Source organism: Microtus oregoni, unplaced genomic scaffold (assembly GCF_018167655.1).
Source record: "Microtus oregoni isolate MIOR12 unplaced genomic scaffold, Mior012 000001F_ref0000356, whole genome shotgun sequence".
NCBI classification, from domain to species: Eukaryota; Metazoa; Chordata; class Mammalia; order Rodentia; family Cricetidae; genus Microtus; species Microtus oregoni.
This window is the reverse complement of record NW_024543060.1, coordinates 90,856,820-90,879,129: the sequence shown is the minus strand read 5'-3', so window position 1 is coordinate 90,879,129 and position 22,310 is coordinate 90,856,820. Positions and strand designations below refer to the sequence as shown.

At 49.0% G+C, this 22,310-nt stretch overlaps 1 protein-coding gene across 1 annotated transcript in view; it reads right to left on the bottom strand.

Annotated features, from left to right (window-relative positions):
• Stab2 (stabilin 2) overlaps positions 1 to 22,310 on the bottom strand; it is a 156,203-nt gene that overhangs the window by 78,168 nt on the left and 55,725 nt on the right. Inside the window, exons 20-29 of the mRNA XM_041676250.1 lie at positions 21,571 to 21,723; positions 18,629 to 18,691; positions 16,458 to 16,544; positions 15,829 to 15,915; positions 13,980 to 14,091; positions 11,382 to 11,562; positions 9,224 to 9,320; positions 7,697 to 7,855; positions 1,764 to 1,859; positions 1,406 to 1,501 (exon numbers count right to left, since the gene is read on the bottom strand). Of these exons, the coding sequence (XP_041532184.1) occupies positions 1,406 to 1,501; positions 1,764 to 1,859; positions 7,697 to 7,855; positions 9,224 to 9,320; positions 11,382 to 11,562; positions 13,980 to 14,091; positions 15,829 to 15,915; positions 16,458 to 16,544; positions 18,629 to 18,691; positions 21,571 to 21,723 (1,131 nt within the window). The remainder of the gene's footprint in view (positions 1 to 1,405; positions 1,502 to 1,763; positions 1,860 to 7,696; positions 7,856 to 9,223; positions 9,321 to 11,381; positions 11,563 to 13,979; positions 14,092 to 15,828; positions 15,916 to 16,457; positions 16,545 to 18,628; positions 18,692 to 21,570; positions 21,724 to 22,310) is intronic.

The window sequence follows — 22,310 nt, the reverse complement described above, 5'->3', positions numbered from 1 at the left end:
TGGGGACACGGACAGCAGATGAGGGAGTCCAAACTCCAGGTGTGGCTTAGGGGCAGCTTCTTGATGAATGAATGCCTATGAGGGGAAAAGGGTGGGACCTTCCTGAACATTGCAGGGGTGGGTGTGTGGAGGGAGAGGTGCCATAGGAGCCTGGGGACTAGCTCTGGAGTGGCTTTTGTTTGGGAGGCTACAGGTCCTAGGGAATTTCTGGAAGGAAGGTTTCAGAGAAGAGGAACCAGAACCCGACTGTGTGAGAAGAACAACGGTGAGGAAAAAAATGTTAACAAACCAGGACAAACTGCTAAGGGAGGGACCTACTGACATGACCACCAGGTCTCCCAGCATCCCTCAGTCCCCAGCTGTTACAGGGTCCTTCTGGCTGTCATACCCTGACCCACTCTGAACTCTCCAGCCCAGAGGTTGGGCTGCCCTTCCCCCAGAGGCTCTTCCCTAAGGAATCGGCCATTTTGGCCACGCCGTCCTTTCGGACCTTCTACCTCTAGGCCCAGGCCACCCCTCTTGGTCGGTGGCTCGGCTCACACTGTCCTCTCTTCACATGGCTTGGCTCAGTCTGGGCTCTCCCAGGTGTCTGCCTCTGGCTCTGTTTTTCCTTTTATCTATAACACACCATACCTAGGAGCAGTCGTGTTATTTCTTTTTCATTTATCTGGTGTCGAAACCCAGGATTTTGATAACTGACAGAAATCAACTCCTCCCCACTTGATATCTATAGTGTAGTGTGGGGTGGGGCTGATGGAGAGCTAGTGATTGTTCAGTGTGACCCATACTGCATGGCTAGAACATGCTATACTGTTGATTAAATGTTGGGCCTGGAACTTAGACAGATACCAACATTTCAGGCAAGTAAGTGTGCTTTGCCTTAGTTTATGGACCTGAGAAATGGGCATCATAAATGGCATTAATCCTAGATAGCTGTTATGAGGTTTAAATGAGAAGCTGCTGCATAAAGGACCCAGTAAGACACCTGGTACACAGAGGGCACTTGCGTGTGCACATGCTCACATGCATTCACACACACACACACACACACACACACACACACACACACTCTCCACCTCATTCAGGGTGGATAAACCCAGGGTGTTCATAAGACCCAATGGAGAGCAGCCCAGTAGAGGTAGGCCAGCTGCTCACTTGGGAAGTTTGTGAGACAGATTGGCAAACAAAAGTCTCTGTGTGCCAAAAGTGCCAAATATAAGCGGCTGCAGCCTGTGAAAACAAGTGACCCCCTCCCCCCCCCGAACGTGTGAGGTGTCTGCAAAAACCAGGCGTCCTGGTGTAGAACCTCCCGGACAAAGGGTCCATAGAGGAAACAAGTCTCGGGCTATCTTGGCCGAGACGTTCATTTTCCGGCCGTGTGCCCTCTCTGACTTTAGGGACTTACCATGAGCACGTTCCCATAGCACAGGAGGCCATTTCCCTCATAGCCCTCTTGACAAACGCAGCTCCACACGCCAGAGGCATCGGCTTGACAGGTGGCCTGAGAGAAACCAAGAAGGACATCACGACTTGCTTTGATCACTCCCCGCTCCTCACTCGATGCTCTGCCTCACCACACATGGCCCAGAGGCCATACAGCCAGGTGACTGCTCACTGAAACCTCTGAAACCAGGAGCCAAACTTCCTTCAAGTTGATGGCTCAGGGGTCTTGTGCTCGCCACAAGAAGCGGCCACACAACCCGATTTTTGTTCTTAAGAGTGTTCTGTGTTTTTAGAACTGAAGGAAGCATCATGTAACTCACCAGGGGGTGACATTTCTCTGCCTGTTCCAAGCATGAAATGACTGGCTCACAGTCGATCCCATTTCCTCGGAATCCTTTCTTGCACTCACATTCATTCTGTAATTCCAGGAACACAGAAGGGATTACTGAAGCAAGCGCTCTCAAGCCTTGCGCCCCGCTACACCGAAAAGCAGACCGTGGAAATCACAGCCATTCAACCCTCCTAAAGAACAGAAACTAGACTGCTAGTCACTGTACATAGCCAGCTGCCTTTGATTACTACATTATTGGTTACCATCAGCATTGCGATGCCCAACCACAGTCCTTTTTACTTTCTCTTAAAAAATTGACTTCACAAAGTCCTATAAAGAGAGCTGAGACTCAATGGCTCTCGCAATAGAAAAGCCGACCCTGTTCCTAGAGAGAAAGGTTAAGCAAGCTGTGGCTTATCAGCTTGGTGGGGATCCATGGACACGGCTATTGCCAGCTTGATGACACTCTGCTTAATTCAAATAACGCCTCCCTGTCGAGTAGATGGATTCAGGGCATCACTTCTGCATGGACAACCCACAGCACATAGCCCAGCGGCTGATGCAGCTTCATGTATCTAGTCAATGCCTCTCCTTCTTCAGGGCTTAGTCCCCTGCTACAGGAGGCAGGGTACAGCCTCTATTCCAGCCCTCACTTGCCCCGTGGGGAGTAACTTATAGCTGCGACAGTGACATAGTAACAGGAGAACATTTTCAGGTCCATGGCAGACAATGGACGGATGAAGCTGCAGTTGATCACTACGGTGTAAAGGAAACAAACTAACAACCCGAGCAAAGAAAAGGCCAGAAGGAAAACCAGCACATTGGCTCCTAATGAATTTCCCACCTTGTCTCCCCAGCTGTTTCCCACGAAAATGCAATATCCTGACATTTCAAACACGATTTTAAAAGAATTTCTCCAATTGAGTTAAACAGCACAGCTGTTTCGTTTAAATGTTAAAACAGCTGTTTTGGGGTTATCGTGGAACCAACAACAAACCCAGAGAAAGACAGAAGTGCATTAACAGATGAACGAGAAGGGTCTGATCTTAACAAACTGAAAAAGAAGGGACACAGGGCTTGTGGAGTCACTGGCTGCTAAGGTGCGTCTGGGACTAGACTACTGTTCAGAGGGGGTGGGTGGGCTTAGAATGGTCTCTGAGGATGCTCTTTTAGAAGTGGGACCCTGCTGGGCCTTGAGGGAGGACACGCGAGCAGGGGAAGGCATTCAGACCGAGGGAAGCTGTCAAGGAAGAAGAAGAGACGAAGAGACGTGAGGAAGATTGACGACTGGAGAAGGGCTGTTTAGGGTGGGGTTTGAGAGCACACACACACCCCAGTGGGAGCTGACGCAAGATCTTTCAGCTGGAGGAAGAAGTGAACAAAACTTCCACTGTATGAATTTTGTTTTCAACAAGGGCACCTGCTCTGTGAGCTTTATAACGCAAGCGTGTATATTATATGTGTGTGGACAGTATTTTATATCCACATGAAAGCCAAGCACACCCTGCATATGGTGGACCACAAGCTCACCAACTAGAGGCTTAATTCCCTCCACCTGCTGTCAGCACAGCACCTCCGTGTCCCCAGCCCTAATACTCCCTCATGCCTTTCATCCAGACATGGCTTGTCTCTTTAAAGCAACATTCATAGAAATTAAAGTCAGTATCCATTCAGTGTGTCTAAAACCTTCTAAAGCAACTGCAACCAAGTGAAGGCCCTCTTAGGCGGGGCTGATTTGATTTCCCAAAGATGTCATAGAGGCCCTCTCTTTCTTCCGTCTCCCCTCAGGACGTTTAACATTTGTTTGTAGGAAGAGGGTATAGACGCTGTCGATGCTGGAGTCTCTTCTTCAACCTCGAACTCATCTGTTAAGGGCCTGCAGCCCCCAGAACATGATCTTGTTTAGAAATAGGGTAGTTGTTGTGCATGTGATTTAAGATGAGTTCCTGTTGGCGTAGCCAGGACCCTGACTCTAATCTGACTCTAGCATCCACGTGAAAAGATGAACACAGGAGACGTGTGCACACAGAGAGCACGCCGTGGGAATGCCAAGCTGGAGGTCAGTTAACATGTCTCTACCAAAAAGGGCCAGCAGGTCCCCCAAGGCTAGGGGAGGAGCAGGGGACAGGCTCCCCCAGAGTCCCTGAGAAGGAGGCACCAGCTGACTTTGATCTCAGGCCTCCAGATTATGAGACAATATGTTTGTTGTTCTCCGAGGCCCAGTTTGTGACACTTTTGCTATGGCAAGGCCTGGAAAATGAATACAGACACCAAGGCATTTCTCTCTGCCCTTCTCAAAGGCAGCCTGGTGACACCAATGAACCAAAGTGCAGTCCTTGGCTGAGTGTTTGGTGAGGCATGAGTCTGCAGCGGGCTCCGCGACGATTACCCTCCCGAGGGCTCATTTGAGAGCTCCTTCTCTCTAGACCCCTGCGCAGGCTCTGCTGTCAGAGAAATCAGAAGGGTAAACGGGACAGCGGCCACCGGACACCCTGGTGCGACAGGCAGACTATGTGCTCCCTCGGCGTGGGCTTTAAAGCGCTACGTCACTTTGTCACTCATGTGGGTCTGCCACCTTACATGAGATCTTTTGCCTAGTGTGACTTGTGGGCCCTGGCCCTAGTGCTTGATTGTCTCCTAGTGCTTGATCGTCTCCTAGTGCTTGATCGTCTCCCGCAACCAACTCAGTTCACAAGGAGAGTCAGACGAGGGAGACACCGTGCAAATGCTTACGTAAGCATCTGTTTTATTTTGTCTGCCGGCATCTGCTCTCTCTTTCTAGAAAATAGCTTCGGGGACACCACTATTCTCTCTTCTGGTTTATATAAGAGAACATGGTTTCCCCCTCAGCCCAGGTCCCCAGCAGAGAGCGTAAGATTGAGTTTGTCCCTGCCCGCACAGACCCTGCCATGGGGCCCGATTTCTGCCTGGGCTGACAGGAATGAGGAGGCCATGAGAGTGATCAGTTTGAGCCAACAAGAGAAAAGGGATCCTGGGTTTAGGTAGAAATGATCACGAGATGTACGCTGTTGTGGCTAAGAGAGCAGGGGCAAGGCTGGAGCTGCCGCAGAACATCTGACCCAGGAGACTGGGCAGAAGTTGGGGCCGTCTAGACCACCATCATGTGGCCCTGTGAGCCCTGCACCGTACCACGCCTGCATCTGCATGTGGTCGTTACAGCTGTGCGAGCCATAGAACTCCCCCTCTCCTTCATCTTCTTAAGGTTTTTTGATAAAGCATGCCTGATAAAACTCACCATTTCACACTCCAATGGTGTCAGCCACACTCACACTACTGTCCTTCCTCCATCACTGACGCGGCTCTAGAACTTTCCTCATCTCCAGAACTGAAACCCCCTGCTCATGACCTACCCCATCCCCCACACCAGGCCCTGGCAGCTGCAGCTGCGTTTCTACCCTCTGCCTTTAATAAATCCGACTCCTCTAGAGATCCCGTAGGAAAGGAGCCACGGTCCCCCAGGCTGCTACTGACCGAGGTCTCCAAGTTCATCTAGGCTGTGGCATGGGCCAGAGATTCTTTCCTAAGACTGAGGTTTCGTTACTTGTTGCTTCAAGTTTTGATCAGTGTGAACCATGCTCTGAGCATCGTGGTTCTACAAGTATCCCTCGGAGGCCCTGCTTTTAGTTCTTTTGGGGCAGTTGAATTATTGTTTCCTATGGCCATCCCACCTTTAATTTTCTGGAGAGTTGCTATTCTATTTTCCATGGCCACGCCATTTTTTAATTCTCACCAGGAATGCACAGGGAACTGGATTTTTTTTCTGTTACAACCAGACTGCCCAGTGATCCAAATATGTTCTTCTACTTTCCCCAGCCCTACTCGTCACGGCCTAAGAAACACCCTTTGTGGTCTGTGGTGTTTTGAATGAGAGTGGTCCCCATAGGCTCAGATATCTGAATGCTTGGTCCTTAGTTGATGGAACTGTTTTGGGAAGGATTAGGAGGTGTGGCCTTATTGGAGGAGATGTGACTTTGATGGAAGAGGTGTGACTTTGTTGGAAGAGGTATGTCACTGGGGGAGGGATTTGAGGTTTAAAGAACCCATGCCAGGCCCAGGCTCTCTCTGCTTCCGACTTGTAGATAAGATGTAAGCTCTCAGAGTCTGCTCCAATGTCATGCTTGCTGGCCTGTTGCCATGTTCTTCACCATGACAGTCATGGACTCACCCTCTGAAACTGTAAACAACCCCCCCAATTAATTGTTTTCTTTTCTAAGTTGCCTTAGTTATGGTGTCTCTTCAGAGCAACAGCACAGTGCCTAAGACATGGTCTAAGTCACTGAGATATTAGCATAATGAGCCCTCAGCACTACGGACACACTGACCTAAAGGGACCTAGAAGGTTCCCTGGGCTGGGTAGTGTCCTGCATGCTGCTGGCTGCACAGTCCCGTTTTCTCTTACCCTTTCTCCTGGTCACCTCACTACCCTTTAGCCACCTCTGAGGGGATCTCACTAGAAAGACCTCCAAGAAGACCTCTTTGTGTGGTGGTGATGAGATTCCAAGGAGCCCCAGTACTTCCATCTGTTTAGGGGCCAGTCACCCACTTATCACCCCGTAAGTGTTAGCTCTGAACAGCTTCCACAGGGGAGACACTCGGTTCCTATTCCTGGAGCCAGGAGGGAGGAGGAGAAAGAGCAGCATCTGGGGCTCCTAGAGACCTCCTTTCCTGGCACCTCCTTTCCTGGCACCTCCTTCCCCGGCACCTCCTTCCCCGGCACCTCCTTCCCTGGCACCTCCTTCCCCGCCACCTCCTTCCCCGCCACCTCCTTCCCTGGCACCTCCTTCCCTGGTACCTCCTTTTCTGGCACCTTGACTAGGCCAGAACGTCACTGGTTGGGTGAATTCTGTCTGAGAGCAAACGAGGGGCATGATCTGGCTTCAAGATCTCACCAAGCACCATTCAAGGACCGTGATGCCCCAGGTCCTAACACATGTGTCCTCTAAGGCAGAAGGATCACGAGAGAAGGGCTTGGAGTCATCCCAGGAAGCAAGGTTAGGCCTTGCACAGTGTCCAACCTCATGGGAAAACACACATTTCTCAATGAAACAACCTGAAGGTTTAACAAAGTCCAGGAAAGTCTCACAAATGTGAGAGACTGTGTCATCACTCAAAGGTGTGCATGTGTGTGTGTGTATGGGGGAGTGTGTGTGTGTGTGTGTAAGTATGGCGGGAAAGTGTGTGTGTATGTATATGGTGGAGAGTTTGTATGCATGTGTGTATGTGTGTGCGCGCGCGCGCGTGTGTGCAAGAGAGAGAGAGAGAGAGACAGAGAGAGACAGAGAGAGAGAGAGAGCGCGCATATATCCTGTATATCCTGGTTCTTCCTTCTGGGCCTTGTGTTCCCTTGACCTTATGGAGCCTAAACTGGTTTTTGGGGGAAGGAGGGCACGCAGAACAGATGGGAAGTGGGCACCTGCCATCTCCTTTCCTACAATCTTAATTTAGTCAGTATCTTTCCCCTGTAACTCCCTAATTAATTCCCAGGCAGTAGCCTCTGCCTCCTTTCATGAAATGAAGCCACCTAAAATTGGTAACAACCTCTAGCATGTTCTAGATACACGCATGTGGTCCCTGGGGGTTGACTGAGACATCTCTGCATTCTGACTCACATATATGTATTCTGACCCACATATATGTATTCTGACTCACAGCGAGCTTGATTTGCTGTGCCGCAGAGCAAAGTCACTAACCTCTCAGTGTCTCGGCTCCTCTGCTGTACGACATCACTATGACGCCGATGTCACAGACCCATCGTGATAATGCTCCCATTCTCCCGACCACAAATGGGGGCAAAAAGTCATAGGAACGTCAGAGCAAAGATCCTCTACGGTTGTGACAAAAAAAAAAAAAAGCCACAACAGGAATTCTGCTCCCCCTTTTCTTCTCTCTCAAGTTACCTACCTGTCCGGGGCCTATGTATAAACAGGTGGCATTGTCATGGCAGCCGCCTGTGCCAGGCAGCAGGCAGTTGTTGATCGCCACACAGTCTCTTCCGTCCCCTGTCCAGCCCGGCTGGCACACACAGACATGTGCCCCTGTGCCAGTTCGGATGCATTCTGCCTGCAGGAAGAACAAAGGCAAGACCTTTGAAACTGTAGTCCCCCTTCACGGGGCCCATTGCCGGAAAGGATCTGGAAGAATGTTCTAGAAGCGTGCAATGGAAATGACGGCGATGCTTATTCACACAAATGTAATAAACCAGCTGGGTGATCTCGAGGGGAAGGTGCTTGGCCCTGGTCTGCTAAGGGCTAACCACTCACTGCCCTGTGTTACGGATTCAGCGAGAGACGGCTTTTATTGATCTACAGAAGCAAAGAATCCTCCAGAGCAGCGGTTTTCAACCTTTCTAATGCTGGGACCCGTTAACAGTGCCCCATGTCATGGTGACTCCCAACCATAAGATTGTTTTCCTTGCTTCTTCATAACCGCAAGTTTGCCACTGCTATGAATTGCAATGTAAATATCTGATATGTCACCCTGTGAAAGGGTCATTTGACCCCGTGGGTTGAGAACCGTTGCTCTGGAGATTGACACTGTGATTATCTGTATTTTACAGATGGGGAAACAGGTCACCAGTGTCACCCAGTTACAGAGAGAAGCACGAATCTAGGGCTCCATGGTACTAGGGTCCAAGATCCTCTGAGTGATACTACAACTCTTTTTTTTTTAAAGATTTATTTATTTATTATGTATACACTATTCTGCCAGTACATATATATATATAGGCCAGAAGAGGGCACCAGATCTCATTACAGATGGTTGTGAGCCACATGTGGTTGCTGGGAATCGAACTCAGGACCTCTGGTAGAGCAGTCAGTGCTCTTAACCTCTGAGCCACCTCTCCAGCCCTACAACTCTTTTTTTTAAATATATATATATATATATATATATATATATATATATATATATATATAATTCTGTCTGTATGCCTGAAGGCCAGAAGAGGGCGCCAGACCTCTTTACAGATGGTTGTGAGCCACCATGTGGTTGCTGGGAATTGAATTCAGGACCTTTGGAAGAGCAGGCAATGCTCTTAACCACTGAGCCATCTCTTCAGCCCCGATACTACAACTCTTGATGTAGGCTTGGGATGGGCAACATTGTCAACTTGACAGCGTCTAGATTCACATAGGGGACATCATCTGGGTGTGTCTGCCAGGGAGTTTCTAGATTAGGTTAACTGAGATGACAAGACCCACCCTGATCGTGGCTAGAACCACACATCTGTGTAAAACCCAACAGGCTTTGGCAGCTGTCTCTGCCTTCCACGATCTAAGGGAGCACGCAGGTTATTTTTTCCCTTAAGAAAATCTTTCGTCTCCACGGGGTGACTTCATTTAGTGGTTTCTTGCTGTGTTACTTGTAAAAAGCAAACAACATGAAAGGAAGCAAAAGCCAGGGCTCTTGGCTCTGAGAAACGGCACTCACGTTTGGACTACAGCCTCCTCTGGAGGTTGATCCCGTGCAAGGGTCCTTCTTAGAACAGAGGGTTCCGTCCCCTTCGTAGCCCTCATTGCAGACACAGCTGTGAAGGACAGAATGCATACAGTCAGCCCAGGATACCCAGCACTGGCCACACAGGTGCATGCAGCCAGCTAGGGAGGAGCCTGATGTGCTCGGGACCATAGTGGTTTGCTCTGTGCAGGGAGCCTGGGTGCAAGCACGGATAGATGATTTGGGGGTCTGCAGTCAGGACTCTACCTTAGCCATTGTGTGGCCTGCCTGAGTCTCTTCACGACTGGGACACTATCTTCTCATTTGGAAAATGGCACCGATACTGTGGGGAGCTCATCAGAGTTCACTGGCACCATTGGGTACAGTGGTGGCAGCTGGCCCGCTCTGACCGGACCTGAACTGCACTGTTTATAACCCGTTCCATGCTAGTTTTATTCCTCTGCTTCAGCAGAGACAAAAACTGTCTGTGGCACAGGTCTGAAGATACTTGAACATGTTAACAGGTGAGAGAGACCCCTCGCCCCTTCTCTGGTCCTTCACATAACATCCCCAGACAGACAGATGGACAGACACACACTCATGTGTACCTCCTGTGATATGGCAATTTCTGGTCTTATTCTGCTTTCAGACATTCCTTCCAAAATACTCTACCATAATACTTTTGCTGTCTAATGTGGGTCATTTGCTCATCCATGCATTGGTTTGATCAAATCTATTGAACGCCCTGTGATAGAGGCCGGGATACCATGTGGCTTCCCTCAAACCTCCATGTCCCCCTGAAACTTCAGCAACATGTGCTTAAAAAACTATCGACTATTTATCCAGGATCAAGTTCCCCTGAGGAAGTGATCTGTCTGGCATTCACATACAGAGAGAGTTTGATTTGTTCCAACACAGGTCTCTGCGCTGCCTGAGGTCATGCAGAACATGCAGACATCGCTGCGGGTGGGCTGGTATACTCACAGGCGATTTTAGGCATCCACACCGACATAGTTCCCAGTTCCTGAGGCAGACACATCACGAACCACAGGAAAGACACAAAGCCTGCTCTCTTTAGGGTGACAGTCCCCCGAAACAAGAAATACAACTTAAGGAACCATGCCAGAACAGGACTGGGATTCCGGACATCCTCTGTATCCTCCAGGGTATTGGAGGTGGTTATTGCCTCTGAACCAGAGGACAGCAAGCTTTCTGAGGGCATTTGCTACTCCCTAAAGCTACTGTAGCTCTTACACAGTTAAGGAAATGAACGGTAGTCTCTTCCACCGTTCGACTTCATAGCGAATGCCCTTCACAAGGGAGCTGCTCTTGACACCTTTGGAAGTAAAGATGTCATCAAAGCATGGACAATTTATTGCTTCCTTCTGTGATGGTTTAACATTGACTGACAGTTTGATCGAACATAGAAACGCTTCCTCCTTCCTCTTCTTCCTTATTTTCCTTTCGTTTTTTTAAAGTTATGATTTACTTATGTGTGTCTCTGTGTGTGTGTGCGCGCATGCACATGTTCTCATACACACATGCAACGTGCATGAATGCACCCCTAGTGGCCAAAAGATGGTGGTGGATCCCTTGGAGCTGTAGTTGCGGCATGGGTGTTCGGAACACAACTCGGCTCCTCGGGAGGAGCAGCGGCCGCTCTTACCTGCCGAACCTCCTCTCTACTCCCCTTTTTCGGATTTTTAAAGCAAGGTCTTTCTGTAGCCCTTGTTGGCCTGGCACGTGTAGCAATCCCGTTGGAGTGCAGAAATTGTAATATGTATACCCGGAACCTTCATTGTTTCTTAAATGTGCTCATAATAAGGACAGATCCAAGCCGGGACACCACGCTTTTACATTTGATCCTTTTAACTGCTGCCACTGTTGTTAGGCAGGATTCACCACTACCGACGAGGCGAGTAAAGCTCAGAGAGGTAAACTAACTTGTTGAAGGTCACACAGCTGGTGCATTTTAAGTACCAGCAAGGGAAAGCTAAAAGCTGGATTTTGCTCGGTCTAAGCTCCCACAAGAGCTGCCATACTGTCAGCCGGGCAGAGCGTGCGTGACTTTATCAAGCACGAGGTCCGGGCTGGCTCCACCCACAGGTGGTGGAGGCCTTGCATGCAGATGGCCTTTCTTTCCCACGCCTACCTGGCTGTCCCATTGCTGTATTTACAGGTGGCATGGATGTGACAGAGCTGTACGTAGGGCCCGCAGGCTGAGGGTTTCTTGTCGCAGAACCTCCCGGAAGTGCCCTCTCGGCATGTTCCCGAGAGGCAGGCTCCGTCGCTGTCTATGCGGTTATCACACGCTCCATGGACACACAGGCAGGCTGCAGGAGAAGGGGACAGGCTGTTTAGGGCTTGGAGGACCGTTTCCCGTAGGAACACAGTACTGTGGAGGGTGGGGACTGTCTCCGCCCCCACGCAGTGCTGTCGAATCAGAGCTGGGTCGAAATCAGCATTTCTCGGAGTGCCAGGGGCAGCCTTGGAGAGCTCTTACCCCTACCCCCAGGAGGAGGCTATATTGGGTCCCAGTGTGCCCTCTGTGTCTGTGTGTGGGCGTGGAGGAGAAGGTGGTTCGTGCTGTGGCGAAAAGAGCCAAGGAACCCAATTTCCAACTCCTCTGTGGTTGGAGATGCTGGCTGAGGAGTTTCTCACTTTTTGAAAACATTGGAGAATACCTAGGCAAGATTTCTTCTGTTTGTAGAACTCCAGATGGGATCAGGTGTTCACTCTGCACTTGGAATCACAGCAAACCTAGTGATAATTAGTGGCCAGTATCTGGGCCCTACTTCATTCGAGGTCCTGACTGGCTTCTCGCCATCTCACTAGCCGCCCTCTGTGTCACAGCATAAGTACGTTCTACATTTTAGATGCATAGGCAGAGGTCCAGAGAGCGGAAGCAAACTGTCCAATTGGTCTGAGAGTTCCCAGTCAAATACGATGCAAAGGAAGGGTGTGTGTTCACACCAAATGTGTGGAGCTAGTGGGGGTAGCAATAGACGTGACTTGGTCTATTGATTATTTAGTAGATATAATTTCTGCGCTAGAAGCCCCCAGTTATGATCTGGCTTGATACTGTGAGCAACCTGTGATGTATTCTTGGATTATATGTGTGTGTGTGTGTGTGTGTGTGTGTGTGTGTATGTTTATTTATTTATTGGTTTTTGGAGACAGGGTTTTTCAGAAGCTTTGGAGCCTGCCCTGAAACTAGTTTTTATAGACCAGGCTGGCTTCAAACTCATTGAGATCCTCCTGCCTCTACCTCCCGAGTGCTGGGATTAAAGGCCACCACTGCCTGGCTCCTGATTTTGTGTCTGTGACCCACAGATCAAAAATATTTTTAAAAAATCCCTGGGGGCTGGAGAGATGACTCAGAGGTTAAGAGCATTGCCTGCTCTACCAAAGGTCCTGAGTTCAATTCCCAGCAACCACATGGTGGCTCACAACCATCTGTAATGGGGTCTGGTGCCCTCTTCCAGCCTGCAGGCATAGACACAGACAGAATATTGTATATATAATAAATAAATATTTTAAAAAAACAAGCAAAGAAAATTTTTTTAAAAAGTCCCTATGTCTGTTCTAAATGTATCCATATATTTCTCTTGTCACCATTGTCTAAAAATTATAGTCAGGCAACATCCCATTTGTGTGCGGTTTCTATAGTATTTGTACGGTGACTCCCCTGGAGGACTTTCATGTGTGAGGCTGTGTATAGGGTCCGGGCAAAGACAAGGGCTTTTTATGTGGAGGACTAGAGCAGCTGGGGAGTTCAGTGGTAATGACGGGTGTTGGGACCAATCCCCACGGCTGTGAGAACAACTCTGCAACCTTGTCTTCATTATCTGGACAGAGACACTGTAACACTTTCTCCACTAAACTAGAAATGCGCATTTAACTTTTTGGCTGGCCTGACTTCATGGGAGGCTCTGGCCTATTCCTTTCACTTTGTTACATTCTGATTTTAGCTTAGAAATGGGCATCTACAAATGTATATAGTTAAATATACATATGAAGTCATTTTAAAGAACGGCTCCTTTTCTGCGTTTCTGTGTTAGGGTTATATTTGTATGTGCCTACTGCGGGACTTTCTATATGTTCTACAGACTTTTTGATACCTATGCCCCTGAGGTGTGGTTATGGCTGTTATAATGACAGCAAAACAAACAAGCAAACAAAAAACAAAAACAAAACAGTAAGAGGTCACAACAGTAGCCAGCGTGTTTTCAGTATGTACAATGTGCTAGGCATGTCCTTGGGAGAGCTTTGCGCATATAAGTTGCGATGGATTTATAAAATGCTTATTATTGCCTCCGCCTTTATTTCATTTGGTGTTTGAAGGTGCGCACATCCAAAGTCACGATTCTAAAATGGAGGCACTGGTGGGTAAGGATCATTTGAGAGGGAGCAGATCTATTTCTCGAAATAGACTCTATTTACGGCTTCATGAACACAGAAAGTGCTTTCTAAAGTGCAATGTCCAGATCAGCACTGCCAGTAGCCCCTCCCCCCACCCCAGAAAGCTGTTAAAAGTGAATTTTCTCTGACTCATCCCAATGAGAATCAGAAACTCGGCCCCGTGTGCCCAGCTGTCTGGCACGTGCTATTGTTTGGGAAGCATCACTTAATAAACCCACGCTGGGACGATGGCGACCACAAGCGGAATCCACAAGACAGCAGACCACATCGTCAGCATCCTTGGGATGAGCACGAACCCACGGACAGGAGCTCTAGAAGCCCCACTTACTTCTGTTACACCGAGGTCCGTATCTGTTGGGGTCGGAGCAGAACTGGCACCTGGAGCCTTGGAAGCCATCCTCACAGATACAGGTCCCGTTTCCGCTGAGGCCATCTATGCACTTAGAGCAAAGGCAGCCCAGTGGGCCATTAGGACACACGTGGCAGCGAAGGAGAAGCCGATGCTTTTGCTTCATGGCTTGAACTTGAACTCAGGCTCAGTCCTACTGGAAGTGACTTCCCACTCCTCGCAGGAGGCAGAGTCCTTTTGCTATCACGCAGGATGTAAAAATAGCACCCAGCTTGGGGATCCTGATCTAAGACTTAGAACCTTAAGGGACAAGGTGCAAGGGTGTGTTGTATAGCTGTTTCCTCTGAACTGAAACATTCTGCAAGGAGCGAGGCTCCGCACGGCTCAGGAAGCTCACAAGACACGAGAACCAAGAAGCCTAAACGATTATGACCCACAGGGAGCCTTGGGGAGCTTAGGTGAGCAGGGAACACTGGCTGAGGCCGGAGACTCTTCAGTGGGGTCAGAGAGATGGGCAGGCAGGTCCACTGTGGACACAGCTTTCTTGAGTTACCACTAGGGCTGGGATGGGCCTTTTCCATGATGTGGCTGCTCAGCCACCCTTGCTTCTGGATGTAAGCCCAGTGAACTCGCCAGTTCGTTAAGACAGACCCGGATGACTTGTTTCTCCCCAGTACTCTCTCTGGGCTGAATAGAACTGTTCATGTCTCCTCAGAATGAGCCATATCACAGAAGTGAGACCCTTCACTCAATGCTGAGGGGGTGGCAGTAGGCAGAGGCCTTCAGATGAGGTCGAGCTCTGTTCTCTCTACATCCTTGCTTGCTCAGTGTGTTTTCTCCATTGTAAATCTCACTTGCTCGCCTACCGTTTTGGTTTGAAGGAAAATGGCCCCCAAAGGGAGTGGCACTTTTAGGACGGGTGGCCTTGTTGGAGGAAGCGTGTCACTGTGGGGGCGGGCTTTGAGGTCCCTTTTGCTCTAGCTTCCCTCAGTGCGATAGTCAATTGACTCCTTGCTGCCTCTGAGTCAAGGTGTGGGACTCTCGGCTCCAGCACCACCTCTGCCTGCATGCTGCCATGCTCCCCACCATGGTGATAATGGACTGAACCTCCAAAACTGTAAGCGAGCCACCCCAATGAAAGGTTTTCCATATAAGGGTTGCCACGGTCATGGTGTCTGTTGACAGCGATCAAAACCTAACTACGACACCTACCTGCCCAGCCCTGGCAAGACCATGTTGATATCGGTCACTCCACAACCACCAGGCCCCAGGCAGCACTGCTGCTTCTCTTCCCACCTTCTGTGTGAGACAGCCCGCCCCCACGTGGCTTTCCATTTGCAAGAGCAGTGGTGTAGATGCGGATCTACGAGATTCCCAGGGCTATAGTTTTACCATTCGGTTTTGGTCCTGACCTCCAAATAGACAAGGTAAGCTTCGGCTTTTACGTTTCACTAGATTCTGAATTTGGGTTTAAAACACAACAACAAAGTGGCCATTGGCCAACACTACTATTATTTTGAAGTATCACAGAAACCTTTGACATAGGATCTTCCACAGGCTTGGAAAGCGACGTTCAGAGAGTTTTGAGTTGTCCAAGATCTCATGGGGAACTTTAGGGAGGCAGAGATTAAGCAACATTCTCCCTCCTTCCTTCCCTCTCCTGTCCCAGACTCCTATGCTGCCAGGAGCAGCAACAGCTCCAGTTCTCTTGATTCCTGGGAATGCTGGCCAGTGCTGCCACTTTTTGGCTTAGGAGTTTCCATCATTACTGCATGACTCCAGAAAAGTCAGCACACATGAAACAGTGTGAACCAGGGACTATACTCACCTGCCCATTTCCAGAACATGGATTCAAGAAGCCTCCCGGACATGGGTTGCAGTCAGGCCCAAAGAAGCCGCTACAGCATTTTGGTATCTGGAACACACAACACACACACTGCCCTTGGGGACCCCAAGGAGGGCACACATTTCTCAAAAGAGAGGTGTTTTGATTTCCACTACTGGGATACAATGCCACACCCTTCTTAGGAACTGGGATACAATGCCACACCCTTCTTAGGAACTGGGATACAATGCCACACTCTTCTTAGGAACTCGCTAGCGCTTTACCGCCAGGGTGTTGAATGTCTCTCATATGAGATGAGTCAGTCCCTGTGTTTCTGGACGGGCATTCCGAAGAAAATGCCAAATACGTATTGTCAGGGACTTGGGTGGAAGGTAGTGCACACGCAGGGGTCAGGGGCATGGACTCTATGTTAAGAGGCCAGGGGACTCAAGGATTCAGGGAGGTAGCGACCCCACCACACTACCCTGTCCGCGTTCTGATTACCATTCAGGAAAATATCCTACATTCCCACAGGTCATTTGTGACCATGCAGACTCCAGAGTACGGTGGCATGGCTTGGAGCTTCCCAAGTCCTAGTGTCCTGGGTGGAGCCCTGGCTGTCCCCTCCTCACCTTCATGGTGGCATTACAGTACTGGGCACAGCCACTTTTCAGGTTCTGTGTCCTGCTTCTGTAGACACAGTTGCGTGTGAAGAGTACCTGGAAGGAAGCCAGAGGGTAAGAACGCTGTCGTGTGCATCCCGGCATGCCCTGGACATTACACAACCTCTTTCCGTGGCAGCCAGTCTGCTCTGTAGTGGCACTGGTACCAGAGCAAGGCCACACCAGCACACCAAGTCCAAATCAGACCGCCATGTTCATGAGGCCTCTTCCTTTGAACAATCCGTGGCACAAGGATCTTTTCCCCTCCTCTCATGTTACGGCAGGCATCTCTAATCAAACACTGAACATTCTGATTTATCCTGCATGCAGTCTGGCTTCTCCCTCTGCTCTACAGCCAACCGCAAGATCACGTGGGCATTCTGGAGCCAGGAAGTACTGATCTCTTCTATGTGGAAAAAAAAAACACCAACTGAAATATATATCAGTAGCTTGAGACTTACTCTTAGATTTGGGGGTTGATCCATTCTTCCATTTGTAAATCTTTGGTGCTAACTCCCATTTTTTAGAGCTCACAATGGGCTAGGCACGGTGCATATGGCTCATCAGCTAGCCGATTCATGCGAATGGTTCTCATGTTTCTTTTTTAAGATATATAGAAATCGAGGAGCGGACAGACTAAGCTGCTTTCCCCTGCTAGCCCTGCTATAATTTGGTCCAGAGACTAAGTCTCACGAGTCTGTCTTCAGTATCACATGGTCTCTGTGGGTCTCAGCTGTTTCAACTGACATAGGACAATGACGCTGATATCAAATCTCCCCCTAAGAATTTAACTCTTGGCTCCGATTTTGTATTAGATACATCTTTGTGTTGCTTATTCCCAGTCTTAGGCTCTGCCGAAGAATGGATCTTGCCAGGGCCACAAGATCCTAAAATCTTATCTACATAAATGCATCCTGAGATCATGAGGGAAGGAACATTTTAGGTAATGAACCAGGGTGGATTAAGGCCATCTCAGGAGATTTTATGGTTCTTGCCGATTTCTTTTTCTCCCCCTCTCCCCCACTGCTTTAGTTTGAGGCTAACTAAATGGTGTCGGACGCACAGAGTCCTGATCCTACCATAGGCCGTCAGCTCTGTGTCCTCGCCTTGATGACGTGTGTCCTTCCGAGTTTGATGGTTGGTATTAAAGCCACAGGATCTAGAATCACCCAGAAGACACACCCTGGGCATGCCTGGGAGGGAATATCTAGATAAACTGAGTTTATCCATCCTGAGTGGGGCAGCACCGGTCCATGCATCAGGGCCCCAGACTCTCAACAAGGAGGAAGCTAGCATGCTATGCTCTCCCTTCCATGGGAAACTGTGTCCCCTTGAGATGTGAGCCGAAATGACTTGCCAGGAACTTTATCCCAGCAACTGAAGAAGTAACGGTAATGGATCCTCTAGGGTTGCCGCGTAGAGCGGGTACGACAATGTCTGTCATCCAGCTGTCACTGTGGTACCAACGTATTTCTCCTGTTTCCTAGCTGACAGTTTCTCGAAGGACTCGTGGGAAACGGCTTCATTGAGCACAGCAAACACTTGAGCACCCATACCTACTTATGTTTAATATTCTCCTTTATTAAGCATTTCCTACTAGGAGTGTATTAAAGATCTTGTCATTTTCAATAATGATCTAGTCTTGTGTTGAAAGAATCTGTTTGGGAAAGTCTCTCTTAAAGGACAGAAATTTCTGTCATCCTTGTGTTAGAACATGCAGTCACGTTGCTTTCTCCTACAGAGTACTTGGTATGTAATTAAAGATTGCTGTATAATTGAATATATATATCTTCTTAAGGCAAAACCCAAACCAATACAATATCTATTTGCCCATAATCAAGCACTGTTTCTAAGATATGATCAAACTCCAATAAACATGTAAAGAAGTAGAGAGGAAGTTCTGAGAGAGACTGCTTACACTTGACTATTGTGAATTTTATTTATACTTAACCCTGTTTTTATCTACAGAGAAAGAAACTTAGGATAGTTTAACCAGAGCCTGCTAGGTATCAAACAGGTGTGTGGGGCCTCTTCCTCCCACTGCAACTGTGGTAAAAGCCAGAAGGAAGAGGGCAGAGAAGATGAGACAGGACAGAGTGGGCCTGCCCAGGCTGCCCAGGAAACAGTCTGACCACACTCACCATGGGCTCAGAGTCAGCAGGACATTTGCTCCAACGTATCAGGGAACAGCTCACACAAGTGCCCTGAAAGAGTGACAGCGGTCAGCACAGGCGTTCCCATGAGGCTTCAGGGAGAGGGAGACAGCCTTCAGGGGTGTCGGCTTCCCTCCTTGTGAAGGGGCCTCCTTTGGGCTCTCCCACTGTCCCTCCAGGTCCTCCCTGGGGTTCAGGAGGGAAGCCGACACTGGATGAGAGTTGTGGAATCTGGATATGCCCCATGTTTCCCTTCTCTCTCTGGGCAGAACAGCCTGCAAACAGGCGGTAGCATTCTGATCTCTCTGATGGAGAAGCCCCGGCCCCGGACGGGACCCTTCGGCCACCCCAGGGATTTAGAGCAGGCACCTAGCAGTTATAAAGCTGAACAAAAAAACTCAGCCTTCCCATTCTTGCCTTTGCCTCCTCTGGTTCTTAATTTGGGAAGGAAGAGACAAGATGTAAGTCCGCAGATCTGTCCAGATCTGTCCATTCTCTGTAGGGCTCTGTGACCAACTTGGGGCTGGTTGTGATCAGCTGGAGACACTAGCAGGTGCTTCTTGCAGGAAGAGAGCAAATCAAGGATTTGCTCCTTGCCTCCACACTGGTCAGCACACTGTCCCTAAGCTCTGCACTGGTTGGCATAGTGTCCCTACAACCCTTTGTATTCTCTTTTGCTTTTCCTACTCTCATGGGTATCCCCGTACCTCACTCCTAACTCTTTGGCCATGGGTGGGATGGTTGCTGTGGTTGTTTATCCCTGATTATGCTTGCATCCACCTGTTTGTGTTCCTTTAAACCATTAGTGATAAATTCTGCTTCCTGCAGGGACTTGACTTAAAAAGTGCTATTTAATTAAACTTCTAAAGTCCAAACATAAAATGTCCGAAGGCCACCATGCTCCCAGTATGTTAAAAAGTAAATTTTAGGAAGTTTCAACTATTTCAACTCTTTATAGATCTAAAGACATATTTTGCAGAGGAATCACTTGGGCTTTTAAGACAGCTTTCCAATCCAAACCACTCCGAGCTAAGCATAGCAGGCAGGGCTGGCTTTAAACCTAGGGAAAATGGTGAAGGCTAAGTAGTGGAGGAAGGGTTCATTCTTAGGCAGCTCCTGGAGAGAGAGTTCTTTTCCCTATCAAACCACAGTTCTTTGGGTTGTGATTCAAGCCCACATCTTGAGTTTGTCCCTGAGAGCGATGAAGAAGCTTTTGAGCACCCAGAAGCGGAACACGGCCAACAGTGTGGCTGCCCTTGTCCTACAAACTTCTTTCTCTGGACAAACAGAGATGCCTGTGGCAGAAGACTCTGACGAGCACATCAAATGACTAAATCCCATTCTCTTTCTCATTTTTGTAGGTCCCTGTTTTTCTAATAGGTTCACATCTGGGTTAGGAGGGAGGCCACTCTCTCTGGCTTAAGCCAGGCAATGTGCCTGTGGTGATTATTTCCAAAGAAGGAACCAAACAGGTTGCTGCCAGGGGCTTCCCAGGAGAGTAAATGTTTCAACCTTCCTTAAGAAGGGCTGGTCAGAGTGCCATAGCCCTCCCCAGATGGTATCTGACTTTCAGAGGTTAGGCTTTATACAGCAGAAACCAACCAGTCATTGGATCAATCAAGATCCCTGGGACCAGAAAGCCAGTCACCATCCAGCCTGCAAGAGAGGACAGGAAGGTGGCTTGCTGGCACATGCCTGGAATCCCAGCACTTGGCAGCTGATCCATGAAAGCTGTGAGTTCGAGGTCAGACTGGGTTACATATTGAGACCCTGTTTCAAAGAGGAAAGGATGAGGCGGAGAAAGATTAAAAAGTAAGCTTAGGTGTTTTTCTCTTGTTCCCTTGTTCAGTGTCCATGCTCCGAAGATACTGTGAGATCAATTATCACGACTGAAATATCTTACAAAGAGAGATTCTTTGTAATTTGGGCTTTGTAGTCCCAGAGTTAAATTAGAGATTGCCCATGGAGCGATCTTGGTGGTAAGGGTGCTTTAATTAGAACTTGCTGAGCCACAGCAGCTGATACTGAGTTAGAAAAGGTTATTAGAGGGTGAGAAGCTCACGAAGAAACAGAAAGTCGGGTATCAGGAGAAAAAAATTACAGAAAGACAAGCGAGTCCCTCGGCTAGAGCATCCACCTGCAAAGGTTCTATTGTCTTTTCTCCGTGGAGAGAGTAAAGTGGTGGCCTTGAGCAGGTGTCCCAAATGACAGGGGCAATGGAAGTAAAAGGAAGGGGACCAATCCTGCACCCCAGGGGGGAAACCCTGCCCAGATTTCACCCCATGACTGAATAGGCAGAAGAGCAACACTCCTCCAGTGCGTGTCTCCCCAAACCTCAGAATGCGACTTTGTCTGGAAATAGAGCCTACAGATGTATTCGGGCCGGGGAGTCCCTAAATTCGGTGACTGTTGTTCTTACAAACCCAGGAGAAGACACACGGGGAGCAAAGCTACCAGAAGTGAAGGCAGAGATGGATGGGCGTGTGTAGCTACGAGATGAAGAGTGCCTGGGGCTTCTGGGAACTGTCAGGAGCTCGAGATTTAGTGAAGCAGCGTGCGTTTATGTTCCAAGCTACACAGGAGGCAGAGGCAGGGGGATCTTCAGAGTACACAAATGTGAAGCCACTCTTCAAAGAATCAAAGAGTCCTGGGATTTCAGAGCCTCCAAGGACAGGATGGCCTGGCAGATAACTTGATTTCAGATTTCTAGCATCCGTAAATGTGATAGAATAAATGACTGACAACAATGGTAATTTGTTATGGCCACATAAAGGACCCTGCACAACTTCAGGCCATCTCCGGTGGAAATCCCATAGGACCTCATCTTTAGGGGGGTGGTTTTAGCCGGCTCAGAATGGAGAGCACAGAATGCTGACTGCTCTCAGTGGCTGCGCGAGCACCAACTTCCCAAATTTCCCGAGTTTCCTTACCAATCTCATTTCTCTCTTTGTTTCGTCACATCGGTGGGGAAGGATTGGGACGATGGAGGGAGGAACAAGGACGCCGGTCAGTGTGTAAATTCGGCCGTTTTTGGCAGCGACCTCGGTTTCTTCCACTGCCACATCATTTACCAGAATCCGTCCCTGGAAGAAGCAGAGACACCTTCCATTCTGATGGTGAGAGCTGGAGTAGTCCCCAGGCAGAGGTGCCTGGTAAAGGCATCTCTAGGACCCCGTGGTTTCTCCTCAGAGGGAAGGTGCTAGTGGTGGCTCTCTGTCAGCTGATGACTGTGTCTGCGAACTGAATCCCTTCCTGGGCAAGGCTGTCCCTGCGCACGCTGGCGTGGGACAGAGGCCTGCCTACTTACACTCACACAGAACTTGTTTATTTTACGTCTTAGTTCTCAAGCAAAGATTCATCTGTTCAATACATTTATTGGCCTCAGATAACTCTGCTTTAGGCCCTGTGGAGGCATCAGACAACGAACAGACATCCTGCCGCTTCTCAGTTAGTGGGGGGGGGGGGCAGAAAATGAGTCAATTCGTCAAGATTTCTGAGTTCTACCTTTCCCACGCCTGCCCCCCTGCAGATCAAATGGCGACTTCATTCTCGTTGCCCAGGTCAGAAGCCTCAGAGTAATCCTTGGCTATCTCAGGCCTTATCACTTGTCAAATATATTGGCGAGGCACTCAGGAGGCAGAGGCGGGAGGATCTCTGTGAGTTCGAGGCC